The 18,791-nt window shown below is 46.5% G+C and overlaps 1 protein-coding gene across 1 annotated transcript in view; it reads right to left on the bottom strand.

The window, feature by feature from the left end:
• Positions 1 to 252: 252 nt before the first annotated feature.
• The window catches only part of R3HCC1 (R3H domain and coiled-coil containing 1), a 39,379-nt gene continuing 20,840 nt past the window's right edge, over positions 253 to 18,791 (bottom strand). The window contains exons 4-8 of the mRNA XM_060787309.2: positions 17,071 to 18,442; positions 13,605 to 13,777; positions 11,282 to 11,352; positions 5,658 to 5,753; positions 253 to 1,896 (exon numbers count right to left, since the gene is read on the bottom strand). Of these exons, the coding sequence (XP_060643292.2) occupies positions 1,748 to 1,896; positions 5,658 to 5,753; positions 11,282 to 11,352; positions 13,605 to 13,777; positions 17,071 to 18,442 (1,861 nt within the window). The 3' untranslated portion in view covers positions 253 to 1,747. The remainder of the gene's footprint in view (positions 1,897 to 5,657; positions 5,754 to 11,281; positions 11,353 to 13,604; positions 13,778 to 17,070; positions 18,443 to 18,791) is intronic.

Raw genomic sequence — 18,791 nt, 5'->3', positions numbered from 1 at the left:
ATTCAGCTGTGCAATACAGAGATGTATCTCAATGCATCACCACCACGTGCCATTTCCAAACCGTGGCACGACCACAATTCACCCTTGTTCGTTTGGATTATTTTATGGCAGAAATGACAAAACTGGCCAAGCTACCCCACAATGGACCAAATACTACCCTGCCTGGAACTATCGAAATGAGCAAGCAAGAGACAAAAGTGCTTGTTTACCAGCGGGTAAAAAGAATAAGGATTTGGAAAACAAAACATTGCATATTTGTGTTAACCGTTTTAATGCAAAACACCAAAACCAGAGGGGGAAAAAACTCCTTAACAAACTTTGAGTAAAGAAGGCATTGAACTGCTGCAAACATTGTCATTGTTTTGTCATTTATGGTTTGTCACATTCCTAAGGAAATGGATAGGCTGACCGTCCTTTGGTGCAAGGATGGTGCACTTTGGGGTATATTTATATGCAAATTTGAGCTAAATGAGGCCAGAAAGGCCAGCAAGAAGTATATGGAAACCCTTTACAGCTGGCAAGTGGTAACCCAAATATTTATACAGGTCATGAAGATGGCAAACTGGTCCACATCACAAAGGACAGTTGTGCCCAAGGACTGCCTGGCAGCTGCTGCCTTAACTTGGCAAAACCCATGGTGCAAAAAGACCATAGATAACTCCTTATACAACAACAATAACCATAGTCATTCTATCAAAACAAAAGTCTTCAAGGGAATTTCAACCTCTATCTTCAAAACATTACCTTTTCCAAGGGTAGAAAAAAAAAAGGACGTTCTTTGTTTACTTTCTGGAGTCGATTTCTGACAGTATGAAGACATCACAATTCCCTCTGTGACATCCTGACTGAATCAGGGCACTGGAAACCATGTGATGGAACTTGTGAAGCAACAAGTTCTAATAAGGAAACTGAAAAGAGGGCAAGATGGGTAGGAAAGGTGTATAAAAGGAAGTGATGGTGGGAAAAAGTCAGTCATGTCTTTCTTTGTTGTGGAGATACAAGCAATATATCCATTTCAAAGCAAAACCGGCTTGTGAGTGGTTATTTAATATTGCTATTTAGATTCTAAAGTCTGACATTAAGACACTACTGACTTTTTCCCACCATCCAGTTTCCAGAGTTCCCAACCACTTGGGAACCACCCATTCCTGGGTATTGTGATTTGTATCTCAATCATAACTGCATCCGAAATCTGAGCTGGGTGAGGGCATTGAAGGAGCTGACCACTCTCTTCCTTTCTAGTAATTTCTGGCTGGAATGAACATCCCTCAGCTCCGCTCGAGACGCACAGGGAGGAGAAAGAAAGGAAAGCACAAAAGTTATCCTACTGGACTGGGAATATTTACCATCTTCGGGCTCTGAATGTCCGTTCCAAGTCTTGCCAACTTTTCCGAGCCGTTTTGCAAACAAAATAAAACCAACCTGGTCACATACACACGGATGTAAATATGCACTGGCCATATTGCAAAATAAAAAAGGGGGTGGCAGTTTCTTATGCCGTGGTCCCATTTGACATGGTTTTCCAAACATGTGGGGGTTTCTGGAACTCGCCATGAACTCTCCCCAACACGAGTCATTTCCCGTTTCTAACACAACCAGTATTTCTGTGCTGAATAACAAACCCAAAAAACAAACCCACCAGGGCTATCCAATAGGCAGAGAGGAGACCTGCCACCATCACACTGTTGGTATACATGGTTTAATACCACACCCCAAACATCGTCGTCATCGCCCCATGTAGCTAGCTTTACTCTGCCGGTTTCGCGTTCTGTGGCTCCGGCGATTGGCAAGGAAGGTCCTGTGGCGTTTTCCGTGGCAATCCCAAAGCTCTGGACACCAGCCTTCTGGCCACCGCGGTATCTGTCTGAGGCCGCTCTTTAGCCAGTTGCAGGAGCTCTAAGGAGACCCAGAAGAGGAGGAATAGAAATGAACAGTCAGGGAGGGAATGCAACAGAAGGAATGCTGTAGAAACTGTCAAAACGTAATGGGATAAGGATGACGACCTGTTAGGATGGCAATCTATTGGGGATTCAGGCCGGGCTTTAGCACAGCTGGTTAATCACCAGCAGCAATACATCTTACCAATCAAAAGGTTAGCAGTTCGAAGCCCAGGTCAAGGTGAGCACTTGACCTTCAGCCCAGCTTACTGTCCACGTAAGCAATTTGAAAACAGCTGTGAGCTGTATTATTTATCTATTTACGATGTTTATATGCCACGCCTCTCACCCCGAAGGGGACTCGGAGCGACTTAGGTAAAGGTAAAGGTAGTCCCCTGACATTAGGTCTAGTCATGTCTGACTGTGGGATGTGGTGCTCATCTCCATTTCTAAGCCGAAGAGCCAGCGTTGTCCGTAGACACCTCCAAGGTCATGTGGCCGGCATGACTGCATGGAGCGCTGTTACCTTCCCACCGGAGCGGTACCTTTTGATCTACTCACATTTGCATGTTTTCGAAATGCTAGGTTGGCAGAAGCTACGCTGACAGCGGAAGCTCACGCCGCTCCCCGGAATCGAACCTGTGACCTTTCGATCAACAAGCTCAGTGCTTTAACCCACTGCGCCACCGGGAGCTCCTTCAGAGCGACTTACAAGATATATATACAAACATTATATTATATTATTAGCATAGTACAATTATCAGTAGTATATATTACTATGTTGTACTATACCATTATATTGTAATATCATTAATAATATTACATGTAATATAAAATAAATAATTATAATATTGTATTATTAGTAGTATTATATTGTAATCTATATATATATAAATGCTCTGTCCGTAGGGAGTACCTTAAAAAAAACTACGAGGCCAAATGATCCCAAATTTGGCAACAAAACTCACAATCCAAGGAGTGACCATCACTGGAAAAAAACCCACAAAACACCTCTAAATTCAAAAAAAGGAATATATATTCAAAAAAGTAATATATATTATTATATTAAATGGACTCATAGAATAGAGTTAGAAGGGACTCTACCATGGTATTGGGGGAGAACAGACAGGAAGGAAGGAGAGAAGAAAGGAGAGAAAGAAAGAGGGAAGGAATGAAGGAGGGAAAGGAGGAAGGAAGGAAAGAGAAGGAGGGAAGGAAGGAAAGAAAGAGGTAGTGAAGAAAGGAAGAAGAGAAAGTAGAAAGGAAAGAAAAAGGGAGGGAAAGGCAGGAAAGAGGTAAAGAAAGAAGGAAGGAAGGAGAAAAGGAAATAAAAAGTGAAAGAAGGAAGGAAACAGGGAGGGAAGAAAGGAGACAAAGGAAGAAGTAGAGAAGGGGGGAGAGAAGGAAGGAAAGAAAGAGAGAAGGAAGGATGAAACCAAAGAGCGAAAGAAGGAATGAAAGAAAGAGGTAGAGAAAGAAGAAAGGAGAGGAAGGGGAAGGGGAAGAAAAAAAGGGGGGGGGGAGGAATAGGTAGGTACCTCTCTTTCATAATAGTCCAGATATCTACCTCTAATTCGATTTTTTTTTACTATAGGCCACAACAGCGCGTGGCAGGGTACAGCTAGTACATTATAATATTATAAATATTATATGTATATACCACATATTATATATTATATTATATTAGTAATAGAGCAGTGGTTCTCAACCTGGGGGTCGGGGCCCCTGAGGGGGTCGTGAGGGGGGTGTCAGAGGGGTATTTTCTGTCGGTCATGGGGGTTCTGTGTGAGAAGTTTGGCCCAATTCTATCCTTGGTGGGGTTCAGAATGCTCTTTGATTGTAGGTGAACTATAAATCCCAGTAACTACAAATCCCAAATGTCAAGGTCTATTTCCCCCAAACTCCAAAAGCGTTGAAATTTGGATATATTGAGTATTCATGCCAAGTTTGATCCAGATCCATCATTGTTTGAGTCCACAGTGCTCTCTGGATGAAGGTGAACTACAACTCCAGAATTCCAGGTCAATGCCCACCAAACCCTTCCAGTATTTTCTCTTGGTTATGGGAGTTATTTGTGTCAAATTTGGTTGAATTCAATCGTTGGTAGAATTGGTATAGTTCACCTACAGCCCTTTGACTGTAGATGAATGATAAATCCCAGCAACTACAACTCCCAAATGAAAAAAAACAATCCACCCTCAACCCCACCAGTATTTAAATTTGGGTGTATTGGATATTTGTGCTAAATTTGGTCCAGTGAATGAAAATACATCCTGTATATCAGATATTTACATTATGATTCATAGCAGTAGCAAAATTAGTTATGAAGTCGCAATGAAAATGATTGTATGGTTGGGGTCGCCACAACATGAGGAACTGTATTAAGGGGTCACGGCATTAGTAAGGCTGAGAACCACTGTCATAGAGAATGGAGCAACAGTGCCCTCCTGTGGAAAAAATCAAACACAACCTCCAGGATGCCAAAGTTGGGGAAAATGCCAACATAAAAACTCCATCTGTGGTCTGTCCTGTCTGTTTAACGGCATTGAATGTTTGCCGGGTATGTGTTCTGTGATCCGTCCTGAGTCCCTTTTAGGGTGAGAAAGGCGGAATATAAATATTGTAAATAAATAAATTGGGGATTAGGGATTATGACCTTTTAGGATCATAACCTATTGGGTAGCAGAGTTATGAAGGTGTCCCTTTAGTTTATTGAGTAATGAATGATCACTGGGCTCGTAAATATTTTCTCTTCAGTGCTTTCAGCAGACAAAGATTCAAGAACAGTGTTCCCTCGCTATTCCACAGTTTGCTTTTCGCGGATCCGCTATTTCGCGGGTTTTTGCCTCCCAGTTTATGAATGGTTGCCGTTGCCCAGAGCGGTGTTCTAAACCCGCCTCCTGGCAACGATCAAGTGCGGAAGGGGGTTTGACCCTCTCCCTAGAGAAAGAGGCAACCAATCAAGAGAGATTGCAAAGCAAAGCAGAGATACCTAGCCAAAAAAAAAAAAAAAAAGATGCGCAGTGCCTTTAAATCTCTCCTCACTTCTGCCTCACCATCGGAAGGCGATATACATATGGAGCATCCCTACTTCGCGGATTTTCACTTTTCGCGGGTGGTCCTAGAACGTAACGCCTGCGATACGTGAGAGAACACTGTCGACTTCTTTTAAAATGTTTGTTTTACTCATAACTTTGTGTATTTAAATATACAGGCACATTTCTTGTCGGGCTAAACTTTAAAACGTTTCAGTTTGTATCTATAACTTATTGTCTTTAACAGTCTCTAAAAACTATATTGCTCTGTACAGTTTATTTATTTATTTACTTACTTACTTACAGTATTGATATTCCGCCCTTCTCACCCTGCAGGGACTCAGGGCAGATTACAATGTACATATACACATGGCAAACATTCAACGCCATAGACACACAACATATATAAACAGACACACAGGGGCTATTTAACATTCCAGCTTTTTCATGAGGGTATTCTTGCAATCTCCAACAGAACGAGCTTTGAACTCCAGAAAGGATTTTGTGGGTCCAGAGACACATTTTCCCCCAAGACGTGAAGCAGAATGAGATGACAGTTCTTTTTGATCCAGGATGAGAAACAAGTGTTGGGTTCATTCTTAATTTCAACCAAGGATGACAGTTTCCAGGAACAGCACACTACCTTGTACGGAGCCCTAATGGGTCATATTCCCTCTCCATTTTTGCCAAACCCAGTCCTCTCCCATCACAAGGGACATATTTATGAAGTTAAATGATTTCTTACTTGGCCGCTGAAGTGCTTTGATTTTGGACTGTCTCGTACCATGGATGAGAGGCCGGACCTTTAAGGAGGTATAACTCTGTTCCAGTGCTTCAGATGCTGGGGAAGGGATATACAACAACGAGAAATTAATTTGTACCATGTGGATAAAATTCTTCACAACAATGCATGGGGTTAGCCAGATACTTCATGCACATGCACAAAAAGATATGCTGGATCAGACTGAAAATCTATTTGTTCAGATAGGTATCAACTAGTAGGGTATGGAAAAGCACCCAACAGAATTGATAGGCCGGAATGCCTTAGGACAGCATTTCTCAACCTGGGGGTTGGGACCCCTGTGGGGATCACAAGGGGGTTTCAGAGGGGGCGCCAAAGACTATCAGAAAACCAATATTGGTCATGGGGTTTCTGTGTGGGAAGTTCGGTCCAATTCTATCATTGGTGAGGTTCAGAATGCTCTCTGAATGTAGGTGAACTATAAATCTCAGCTACTTACTTACTTACTTACTTACTTACTTACTTACTTAGGCGATCCCTCGTTGGACGAGTAAGATGGTCTTCCATCATGGGTTTCCTTGTGGGTCCGCATGTGGCTGTGGAGCCCTATTCTTGCTCTGCATCTTCTTCCGCAGTGAGGGCATTGGTTTCCAGGTGGAAGGCGGTCCCGGTCGGGGTTGGCTTGACGCGCCTTCCTCCTGGCACGTTTCTCTCTTTCACCCTCCACTCGTGCCTCCTCAAATTCTGCAGCACTGCTGGTCACAGCTGTCCTCCAGCTGGAGCGCTCAAGGGCCAGGGCCTCCCAGTTCTCAGTGTCTATGCCAGAGTTTTTAAGGTTGGCTTTGAGCCCATCTTTAAATCTCTTTTCCTGTCCACCAACGTTCCGTTTTCCGTTCTTAAGTTCGGAGTACAGCAACTGCTTTGGGAGACGGTGGTCAGGCATCCGGACAACGTGGCCGGCCCAGCGGAGTTGATGTTGGAGGACCATCGCTTCAATGCTGGTGGTCTTTGCTTCCTCCAGCACGCTGACGTTTGTCTGCTTGTCTTCCCAGGAGATTTGCAGGATTTTCCGGAGGCAGCGCTGATGGAATCGTTCCAGGAGCTGCATGTGACGTCTGTAGACAGTCCATGTCTCACAGGCATATAGCAGGGTTGGGAGGACAATAGCTTTATAGACAAGCACCTTAGTATCCCTACGGATGTCCCGGTCCTCAAACACTCTCTGCTTCATTCGGGAAAATGCTGCACTTGCAGAGCTCAGGCGGTGTTGTATTTCGGCGTCGATGTTGACTTTGGTGGAGAGGTGGCTGCCAAGGTAGCGGAAATGGTCGACATTTTCTAATGTTACACCATTAAGCTGTATCTCTGGCATTGGAGAAGGACTGGCTGGTGACTGCTGGAACAGCACTTTGGTTTTCTCGATGTTCAGTGACAGGCCAAGCTTTGTGTATGCTTCTGCAAAGGTGTTGAGAGTGGCTTGTAGATCTTCTTCTGAATGCGCACAGACGACATTGTCATCAGCATACTGGAGTTCTATAACAGATGTTGTTGTGACCTTGGTTTTGGCTTTCAGTCTGCTGAGGTTAAATAGCTTGCCGTCTGTCCGATAGATGATTTCCACTCCGATGGGAAGCTTCCCATCAACAAGGTGAAGTATCATGGCGATGAAGATGGAGAATAAAGTTGGGGCAATAACACATCCCTGTTTGACACCCGATTCCACCTTAAATGGGTCACTTTGGGAGCCATTGCTGTCCAAGACTGTTGCCATCATGTCATCATGGAGGAGCCGCAGGATGTTCACAAATTTGCTTGGGCACCCGATTTTTTAGAGGATGGTCCAGAGAGCGCTGCGATTCACTGTGTCGAATGCCTTTGCAAGGTCGATGAATGCCATGTACAGAGGTTGGTTTTGTTCCCTGCATTTTTCTTGGAGCTGTCGTGCGGTGAAGATCATGTCCACAGTTCCTCTGGAGGGGCGGAAGCCGTTCTGGGATTCTGGGAGGGTGTCTTCTGAGAGGGGCAGAAGGCGGTTTGCAAGGATTCTTGCGAGGATTTTTCCAGCAGAGGTTAGAAGGGAGATACCTCGATAGTTTCCGCAGTCTGTTCTTTCCCCTTTTTTGAAGAGGGTGATGATGGTGGCATCCTTGAAGTCTGCTGGGATTTTCTCGGTCACCCACACTTTTTCTATGAGCTGGTGGAGTTGGTGTGTCAGCGCAGGTCCTCCCTCTTTAAAGATTTCAGCAGGGATCCCATCCGGTCCGCTGGCTTTGTTGTTCTTTTGTTGGCTGATGGCATTGCTGACTTCTTCCAAACTAGGCAGTGCTGCAAGCTCATCCCTGGTTTGTTGTTGCGGGATTTGTGAGAGGACCTCTTCGGCCACACTGGAGCTGCGGTTTAGGAGGCTTTGGTAGTGTTCTTTCCAACGTAGTGCAATTGACTTTTGGTCCTTCAGGAGTTTGGTTCCGTCTGATGAGCGTAGAGGCTGTATGCCATGGTTTCTTGGCCCATAGATGACCTTTGTGGCTTTGAAAAATCCTTGAGCATTATGGGTATCTGCCAGGTGTTGGATTTCTTCGGCCTTCTTTGTCCACCAGATGTTCTTGAGTTCTCTTGTCCTTCTTTGGACCTCAGCTTTTGCACTGGCGTAGATCTTTTTCTTAGCAGCACAGTTGATGTCTCTCTGCCATGTTTGGAAGGCTTTCCTTTTCTTGTCGATTAGCTGTTGGATCTCGATGTCATTTTCGTCAAACCAGTCTTGATGTTTCTTGGCTTGGTATCCAATAGATTCTTCGCAGGCTTGGATGATGGAGGTCTTCAGTTTGTTCCAATGTTCCTCAACATTTTCGGGGTGTACTGTGGGTAGATGGTCCTTGAGTGCTGTTTGGAGATGGGCTCGCCTGGAGGGCTCCTGAAGGGCTTGGGTGTTCATTTTGCGCCTTGTCTTTCTTCCTTGGAGTCTGCGCTTGGGGGCGATCTTGATAGCCATCGTGGATCGGATTAGCCTGTGGTCGGTCCAGCAGTAGTCAGCACCTGTCATGGCTCTTGTGAGGAGTACGTCACGCCGGTCTCTGGCACGTGTGATTACATAGTCTAAGAGGTGCCAGTGCTTTGACCGGGGGTGCTTCCATGATGTCTTGAACTTGTTTTTCTGGCGGAAGAGCGTGTTGGTGATGACAAGGTTGTGCTCCGCACATTTGGTGAGAAGCAGGATGCCATTCGAGTTGCTGTTTCCAACCCCGTCTTTTCCGATGGTCCCTGGCCACAGGTCGAAGTCTCGCCCGACTCTTGCATTGAAGTCCCCCAGGAGAATGATTTTGTCCTCCTTAGGTATCCCTGATAGGACGGTGTCCAGCTGACAGTAGAATTTCTCCTTGATGTCTTCGTCAGCATCTAGTGTTGGTGCATAGGCACTTATGATGGTTGCCCGTTGGTTTTTGGCAAGATCGATTCGGAGGGTTGAGAGTCGTTCGTTGATGCCAGTGGGTGCTTCGGACAGATGTTTCACCAGATCATTCCTGATGGCAAAGCCAACTCCGTGCATTCTTTGGTCTTTTTCGGGCAGTCCCTTCCAGAAGAAGGTGTAGCCTCCTTTTTCTTCCTTCAGCTGTCCCTCTCCTGCTCTCCGGGTCTCCTGAAGGGCTGCTATGTCGATGTTGAAGCGTCCCAGCTCCCTTGCAATGATGGCAGTTCTGCGTTCGGGGCGTTCACTGTCACTGTTGTCCATCAGAGTCCGTACGTTCCACGTACCGAAGTTCATTTTCCTTTTTTGGCCGCAGGGTGGTGACCCCACTGGACGCGGCAGTCCAGTCAGGGATAAGTGAGGCAGACTATGTTTAGGGCACCTTTTCTAGCCCCCTCCCCATGTGGGGTGAGCAGAGTGGGTCCTAAAAAGGGCTGCTCAGTCGCGGATACAGCTGCCGAACTACTCAACTGCCTCGGACCTTGAGGTAGAACGACTGAGTCCGTACCCACCGCCCATGTGCCAGTCTGTGACTAGGGGCTTCCAGATTTCACAGTCCTGCCCCCGTCGCCACTCGCTGATCGCCATGGGACTTTGGTTGCTTGGTTTTTATTTTCTTTGGAAGACGCCTGTGCGTGGGTTTTTTTAATGTGTGGAGGTCAGTGCACAACTGAACAACACACAGTCTTCACAGATGAGGTTCCACTGGTGATGTAGTTTAACACAATGACCATGGCTTCTCAGTCTGTTGCAGCCTTCTTCCGCCTTCGCAGCCGTTGTAACATGTGGCATGTTATCCTCCGCCTGCTCCGCCGTTGAGGTCTTTGGGTCTTCGGACTGTGCTTGGTCTGGGACCTCCCCCGCGGCCACTCCTGGGAGTGCACGACTCCAGTTGTTGTGCCCACAGGTTCATCGGAACACGCAAGCCCCCTCACCACGACAAGGTGACAGTCCATCGAGGGGGTCTCAGCTACTACAACTCCCAAATGTGAAGTCTATTTTTACATTTGGGCATATTGAGTATTCGTGCCAAGTGTGGTCCAGAGCTATCATTGTTTAGGGTCCACAATGCTCTCTGGATGTAGATGAACTACAACTCCCAAACTCAAGGCCAATGTTCACCAAACCCTTCCAGTACTTTCTGTTGGTCATGGGAGTTCTGTGTGCCAAGTCTGGTTCAATTCCATCATTGGTGGAGTTCACAATGTTCTTTGATTGTAGGTGAACTATACATCCCAACAACCACAACTCCCAAATCTCAAGGTCTATTTTCCCCAAACTCCACCAGTGTTCACATTTGCGCATATTGAGTATTTGTGCCAAGTTTGGTCCAGATCCATCATTGTTTAGAGTCCACAGTGCTCTCTGGATGCAGATGAACTACAAATCCCAAACTCAAGGTCAATGTCCACCAAACCCTCCCAGTATGTTCTATTTTCTGAAGTACCAAGTTTGGTTCAATTCCATTGTTGGTGGAGTTCAGAATGTTCTTTGATTGTAGGTGAACTATACATCCCAGCAACCACAACTCCCAAATCTCAAGGTCTATTTTCCCCAAACTCCACCAATGTTCATATTTGGGCATATTGAGCATCCGTTCCAAGTTTGGTCCAGATCCATTATTGTTTGAGTCCACAGTGCTCTCTGGATGCAGATGAACTACAACTCCAAAAATCAAGGTCAATGTCCACCAAACCCTTCCAGTATTTCCAGTATGTTGAAATTCTGTGTACCAAGTTTGGTTCAATTCCATTGTTGTTGGAGTTCAGAATGCTCTTTGATTGTAAGCAAACTATAAATCCCAGCAACTACAACTCCCAAATGACAAAGTCAATAACCTCACTGAGCCCACAAGTATTCAAATTTGGGTGTGTTGGGTATTTGTGCCAAATTTGGTCCAGTGAATGAAAATACATCCTGCGTATCAGATATTTACATTATGATTCGTAACAGTTGTGAAGTTGCAACAAAAATAATGTTATGGTTGGGAGTCACCACAACATGAAGAACTATATTAAGTGGTCGCGGAATTAGGAAGGTTGAGAAACAATGGTGAATTTTAAGGTGGTGATAGGCATTTCTTGAGATCTCGTCAGAGGGGATTTGCCGTTGACTTTGATGCCCATCTACACTCAGTAGCTATTGCAAAAAGAGCGAAACTTACCTGTTGCCAAACTGGAGAAGATACCGAGAGCATGAGTGTCATCGACCCACTGCAGCTTAAATCCACTCTCTCTAAAACGAAGCACAAAACCAATAATTTAATAGGTTTCCCCCCACTAAAAACCATAACAACGTGCAAAGAGGATTGCTGGATCAGACCAAAACTCTGCCAAGTTCGATACTCCGTCCTCTCAACCGGATGTGTCTGGGAAGCCCACCAAGCTTTTCACCCACAAATACAGCGACATCTTCCAAGTTATTTTCCAAGAAGTTAGACTTGTATTATTCCTAATGTCAAGCACTCAGGAATAGCCTTTGCCTCCAAGGAAGGAAGGAAGGAAGGAAGGAAGGAAGGAAGGAAGGAGAAAGAGGGAAGGAAGGACAAAAGAGTGGAAGGGAAGGATGGAAGGAGAAAGAGGAAAGGAAGGGAGGAAGGTAAGGCAGAAGGAAAGAGAGAAAGAAAGAAAGAAAGACAAAAGGGAGGTAAGGATGGAAGGATGAAAGAGTGGAAGGAAAAGATGGATGGAAGGAAGGGAAGGAGGAAGGAAAGAGAAGGAAGGATGAAAGGGAATGGTGGGAGGGAGGGAAGGAGGGAGGGAGGAAAGAGAGAAGGAAAGACAAAAGTGAAGGAAGGAGATAGAGAAGGCGGGAAGAAAGGAAGACTAATAGGATGGAAGGGAACGAGAAAGGAGGAGGGAAGGAAGGAAGGAAAGAGAGATGGAAGGGAAGAGGGAAGGGAGGGGAAGAAGGAAGGGAAGAGGGAATGGAAGGGAAAAGGGAAGGGAAGAGAAAGGAAGAGAAAGGGGAAGTGAAGAGAAAAGGGAAGGGAAGGGAAGAGGGAAGGGAAGAGGGAAGGAAAGAGGGAAGGAAAGAGGGAAGGGAAGGGAAGAGGGGAGGGAAGGTAAGAGGGAAGGAGAGGGAAGAGAAAAGGGAAGGAAAGAGCAAAGGGAAGAGGAGGGGAAAGGGAAGGGAAGGGAGAAAGAAAGGGAAGAGGGAAGAGGGAAGGGAAGAGGGAAGGGAAGAGGGGAGGGAAGGGAAGGGAAGAGGGAAGAGAAGGTAAGAGGGAAGGAGAGGGAAGAGAAAAGGGAAGGAAAGAGCGAAGGGAAGAGGAGGTAAAAGGGAAGGGAAGGGAGAAAGAAAGGGAAGAGGAAAGAGGGAAGGGAAAAGGGAAGAGAAAAGGGAAGGGAAGAGAGGAGGGAAGAGGGAAGGGAAGGGAGAAGGGAAGGGAAGAGAAGATGGAAGGGAAGGGAAGAGGGGAGGGAAGGGAAGAGGGAAGGGAAGAGGGAAGGGAAGAGAGGGAAGAGGAAAGGCAAGGGAAGAGGGAAGGCAAGGGAAGAGGGAAGGAGAGGGAAGAGAAAAGGGAAGGGAAGAGTGAAGGGAAGAGGAGGGAAAAGGGAAGGGAAGGGAGAAAGGAAGGGAAGAGGGAAGGGAAGGGAAAAGGGAAGGGAAGAGAAGGGAAGAGAAAGGGGAAGTGAAGAGAAAAGGGAAGGGAAGGGAAGAGGGAAGGGAAGAGGGAAGGGAAGAGGGAAGGGAAGAGGGAAGGAGAGGGAAGAGAAAAGGGAAGGAAAGAGCAAAGGGAAGAGGAGGGGAAAGGGAAGGGAAGGGAGAAAGAAAGGGAAGAGGGAAGAGGGAAGGGAAAAGGGAAGAGGGAAGGGAAGGGAAGAGGGAAGGGAAGAGGGAAGGGAAGAGGGGAGGAGAGGGAAGAGAAAAGGGAAGGAAAGAGCAAAGGGAAGAGGAGGGGAAAGGGAAGGGAAGGGAGAAAGAAAGGGAAGAGGGAAGAGGGAAGGGAAAAGGGAAGGGAAGAGGGAAGGGAAGGGAGAAAGAAAGGGAAGAGGAAAGAGGGAAGGGAAAAGGGAAGGGAAGAGAAAAGGGAAGGGAAGAGAGGAGGGAAGAGGGAAGGGAAGGGAGAAGGGAAGGGAAGAGAAGGGAAGATGGAAGGGAAGGGAAGATGGAAGGGAAGGGAAGATGGAAGGGAAGGGAAGAGGGAAGGGAAAAGGCAAGGAATGGAAAGGGAAAGATGGAGAGAGAGAGGAGAGCCTGAGAAAAGAGACCAAGGGGCCACATCCATTCCCCGGGCCTGGGTTTGCCTATACTTGATCTACTCGAATCACATGCTTTCAAACTGGTAGGTTGGCAGAAGCTAGGGCTGACAACGGGAGCTCACCCCGACTCGCAGCCTTGAGCTGCCAACCTTCCAGTCAGCAGTTTTCCTGCAGCTAGTGGTTAAACCAGCTATGCTACCATGGTTGACATTTCAACTTGCAAGGAGAAAAATATTCTGAGATGCCTTGCTACGAGACCAGAAAAGAAAGTCGTGGACTTACTGAAACTCTGCAAAGACCTCCAGGAGGTGCTCCGTTTTTAGCGAGGGAGAAAAATCATAGATCTCGAGCACATGTCCAAAATCCCCTTCGTTGATCTGGGCCTCCCCATAGCTAGAATAATCAAACTGGATTTTTTCAATGCTTATGTCCTTTATGGTCAAATAATTTGTGATCTGGAAAAGACGGAAGGAGGGGTGGGGAGAGAGAAAGGGGCATTGACACAATGAGAAGCAGCTGAGCAATGTTACCCTTTGGCACGACAATTCCCAGAATCCTCCAGCCGCCACGTCCAAGAAACCAGCTTGGTTGCACAGATTCTGGGATGTACCTCAAAAGAGTATGCTTGCTAACCTCCAGATTCATGTAAAATAGCAATGGTTGGTGTGGGAAGGTGGATTTTCAGCAGGGTGGTTCTAAAAAGACCACATTAGAGAGAGAGAACTGCACTTGGCAACATTCCCTCCCTGACCAAATCATCTCCCCAGGCACAGTCCCTATATACTAGCCGTCCCCTGCCACATGTTGCTGTGGCCCAGTCTGCTGATCTGGAAAATAAAGTAATGAGAAAGTGTCGCTTTCTAATTTCTTTATGCTTGTAGGTAAACAGTATTTCTTGTTGTTTCTTTGTCTGTGTTGATGTGGAGATTGTCAGGATTATTGAGGTATGCATGTGTGTTTTTCAATGTGTTTCTATGTAATTCAAAATGGATTAAGATGTGTTTCAAGATAGATTCTATTATGTTTAATTGTGTATTAGAAATACTGTGAGAAACAGAGAGAAAAGTAACCTTGACAGAAGTGAGATAACATGTTCTCTGGCTGTGGGAAGAAAAAAGAGGATCCCGTTGCAGCCAGAGTTCTGATAAGCACATGTTCTGAAACTGTTTATGGTGTGCTTTGTAGTTCCTGATGATTGCCAGCTAAGAATGGACGTGTGTAGATGTACTTAGTAAACTTTGTGTTATTTTGAAACTGTAAGACTGCAGAGTCCTGATTTTTTGGAATCCTGTGTCTGTCGATCTAGCAACTTCTTCCGCTGCGCATATACCCCCAAAATTTCTCTGACAGAGATTATCTGGTTTGATGTATTGTCGAAGGCTTTCATGGCCGGAATCACTGGGTTGTTGTAGGTTTTTCCGGGCTATATGGCCATGTTCTGGAGGCAATTTTTCTCCTGACGTTTCGCCTGCATCTATGGCAAGCATCCTCAGAGGTAGTGAGGTCTGTTGGAAGTAGGAAAAATGGGTTTATATATCTGTGGAATGACCAGGGTGAGACTGGTGGTCTTTGGTGACCCTTCTGACACCCCCTCGCGAGCCCCCCAGGGGTTCCGACCCCCAAGTTGAGAAACGCTGCCTGAAGGCCATCCAGTCCGCTCCCTTCATCAGGGCAAGAAAATATAATATGTGAGAGGAAGCCACAGGGAGGAGGGAGCAAGCTTGTTTTCTGCTTCCTTGGAGACTAGGACGCAATGGAACCATGGCTTCAAACTACAAGAGAAGAGATGCCATCTGAACATTAGGAAGAACTTCCTGACTGTGAGAGCCGTTCAGCAGTGGAACTCTCTGCCCCGGAGTGTGGTGGAGGCTCCTTTTTTGGAAGCTTTTAAGCAGAGGCTGGATGGCCATTTGTCAGGGGTGATTTGAATGCAATATTCCTGCTTCTTGGCAGAATGGGGTTGGACTGGATGGCCCATCAGGTCTCTTCCAACTCTTTGATTCTATGATTCTATAATCAAAGCCCTCCTGACAAAGATAATCACTGCAACATCAATGTATTGTCGAAGGCGTTCATGACCGGAATCACTGGGTTGTTGTAGGTTTTTTCGGGCTATATGGCCATGTTCTAGAGCAGTGGTTCTCAACCTGTGGGTCCCCAGGTGTTTTGGCCTACAACTCCCAGAAATCCCAGCCAGTTTACCAGATGTTAGGATTTCTGGGAGTTGAAGGCCAAAAACATCCGAGGACCCCAGGTTGAGAGTAAATGTTTGATTTGTTTACATTTTATATACCTGGCATCACATAAAAAATTCTCAGGCCAAAAGGGAACATGAGTGGAAAAGCTTAAGAAGCCCTGGTTCATCTATGGCAGTGTTTCTCAACCCGGGGGTCGTAAGGAGAGATCAGAGGGGTCACCAAAGAACATCATAAAATAAAGTATTTTCTGGGTTGTTGTAGGTTTTTTCAGGCTATATGGCCATGTTCTAGAGGCATTCTCTCCTGACGTTTCGCCTGCATCTATGGCAAGCATCCTCAGAGATAGTGAGGTCTGTTGGAACTAGGAAAATGGGTTTATATATCTGTGGAATGACCAGGGTGGGACAAAGGACTCTTGTCTGCTGGAGCTAGGTGTGAATGTTTCAACTGACCACCTTGATTAGCATTTGATGGCCCTGGCAGTGCCTTGGGCAATCTTTTGTTGAGAGGTGATTAGATGTCCCTGATTGTTTCCTCTCTGTTGTTTTGCTGTTGCAATTTTAGAGTTTTTTTAATACTGGTAGCCAGATTTTGTTCATTGCAACGCCACTTCCAGTGATTATTATTATTATTATTATTATTACTTTATTTGTACCCCGCTAGCATCTCCTGAAGGACTCGATGCGGCTTACAAAGGCCAAGGCCTCAAACACAATACAACAAAACACAACCTAAAGCAAATCAGAAAAGTTAAGCAATATTAAAACAGCAAACAATAAAACAATACACCAAGACGCAATAAAACTGGGCCGGGCCAGAGTAATGGGTACAGATTTAAAAAGTGCTGAAGTGACAGGTGATATATAGGATTACAGGGTAAGTGCAGTGTGCCGACAATCTTAATTTCTACTAAAGTGCTTCTGGGACTTGTTATTGGAGTTTTCCTATTCTGGAAAGGCACATCGGAAGGTCAAGTTCTTCCTAAAGACTGCCAATGTAGAGGCTTGTCTAAGGTCTTTGGGGAGGGTGTTCCAGAGTCAAGGGGGGCCACCACAGAAAAGGCCCTGTCTCGCGTCCCCACCAGACGCGCCTGCGACACAGGTGGAATCACGAGCAGGGCCTCTCCGGATGAGTGAAGTGAGAGTGTGGGTTCGTAAACGGAGATGCGGTCATGCAGGTAGGGTGGTCCCAAACTGTTTAGGGCTTTGTAGGTGAGCACCTGCACCTTAAATTGGGCTCGGAAGATAAACGGCAGCCAATGGAGCTCCTTGAACAGGAGGGCTGACCTCTCTCTGTAAGGAGCACCAGTTAACATCCTGGCCGTTGGACCAACTGAAATTTCCGAGCCGTTTTCAAGGGCAGCCCCACGTAGAGCGCATTACAGTAGTGATGTCTGGTGTGGCCTCAGGGAAGACACACAGGGAGACAATGGCTCCCCAATCACTACGTTTGCAGTTGCCCACCTGCTGCCTTATTTCTTGAGGCCCGTAGTGCCGTTCCATAGCTTAAATTCGCCCTCCGAGAAACCAAGCATCAAAGGAAGGCTTTACCTCTTGCAAAAGCTCAGCACCGCAGTCCTCCTCAAAGACGCCGCTGTCCTTTTCTTCCACCACGGAGCTCCCGAGGCCTCTGTCCCCAGAAGACAATTCCAGCCCAGGCCACCGATGTCCTCCCAGGTCAAGTGTGTCTCTCTGCTGGTTTTCAAGAACCCAGCTGCCTTTGCCCTTTTCGCAAACAGATGTATTTAGGTAAGGTGAGGCCTGAGAGTCCGGCACAAGCGGATCTTTGCAGCCTCTCTGACCGAGGGAAGGTGTCCACCCAGGGAAACCAGTTCTGTTTTGATCCCCAATGTCTCTACAAGACTCTACAGTCTGTCTACACGGAAACACAGAGGTATCAGGGCAGTCTTTCGCTGGGGTCCCCAAGGCTGGCGCTTCCGGCACAGCGTCATCTGTTGCACCTTCATCCAGAGATGGTGGCACCTTGGTCTCTTCCACTCCACTGGAATGAGAACGGGTTGTATCTTCCACGTCGCATGGATTTGGCGACGCGGTATCACTAACACGCTCCTCACAGTCTTCTGGCAGGGATGAGAAGGTGTCGCTTTCCAAAACAGAGGAATCTGGACTGCGCTTTCCCTCGTCTTCCAGAATTGATATTTTCATGCTCAGCTCCACAACAGTGGTCTCTGGAAGTGGGCTGTCTTCTTCTCCCAGCGATGGTGGCTGCCCAGTTTCTCTCGGGACGACGTTCGCAGCACTCTCCTCTTTCTGGTCTTCTTGGAAGCCTGAATCTTCACAGCACTCAAGTACTACAGCATCCCTGTCACTTGCAGATGGGCTCTCTGTTGTATCCAAGGTTTGGCTGGCTTCTGAGGTCAAGGAAGCTGACTCATCATGAGGCTGGGTGACATCTTCCAGCAGACTGGGTGGACTTTCCAGCAGAGAAGAACTTGCACACTCTGCAAGTTCTTCTTTGTCACACTTCATATCAGACTCTGTAGTCGTTGTTGACATCTGTTGGGGGCTTTCAACCTCTCCATGTTCCACATCAGGACCTGGTAACTTGTTGGCATCGTTGACGTTAATCACGTTTGATCTCTGAACGTCATACTCAGTCGTTCCAAAGCCGCTCGACTCACTTCCAGATATTTCAGGAAGATCTTCCTTTTGCAAGCCCTCGGGATTCTTCCTCATGGCCCGGGGGACGTACAGAGCTCGGTCCGGCTTCCTCCGGGGCTGCCTCCTTCCACGGCCACTTCCCCTCCGCATCTGAGAGCCATCGGCCAGGGCTTCCACGTTTCGTGGGCCTCCCCTCGGGCCTCCTCTTGACCTGCCACCTCTGTTCTTTGAATAGGGAGGGTGATTTGAGGTGGAGGTGCTTCCACGCGAGCCATCTTGGTCCTCCGGCTCATCTGGTAACCTAACTCCAAGAAAGGAAGGAAGGAAGGAAGGAAGGAAGAAAAGAAAGAGATCATTCAATGTGCAGATTTCAAAACAAGAGCCTTCACTACCAGGAGTCCGTTGGTGCCTGAACCCCCTACAAGTTGGGCATTCCTTTCTTTAGAATTCAAAAATCCAAAAATCCAAAATTAGTCACAAGAGTGAGTGAGATAGTGACAGCTTTCCTTTCTGATGGTTCAATATATATAAACTATTTTTATGTACACAATTATTATTAATAATAATCTAAATAAATAAAATGTAATGTTGAAGGCTTTCATGGCTGGAATCACTAGGTTCTTGTGGGTTTTTTTCGGGCTATATGGCCA

Source organism: Anolis sagrei, chromosome 7 (assembly GCF_037176765.1).
Source record: "Anolis sagrei isolate rAnoSag1 chromosome 7, rAnoSag1.mat, whole genome shotgun sequence".
Classification (NCBI taxonomy): Eukaryota; Metazoa; Chordata; class Lepidosauria; order Squamata; family Dactyloidae; genus Anolis; species Anolis sagrei.
Note: the sequence above shows the minus strand (reverse complement) of the source record. Positions and strands in the feature narration are given on the sequence as shown.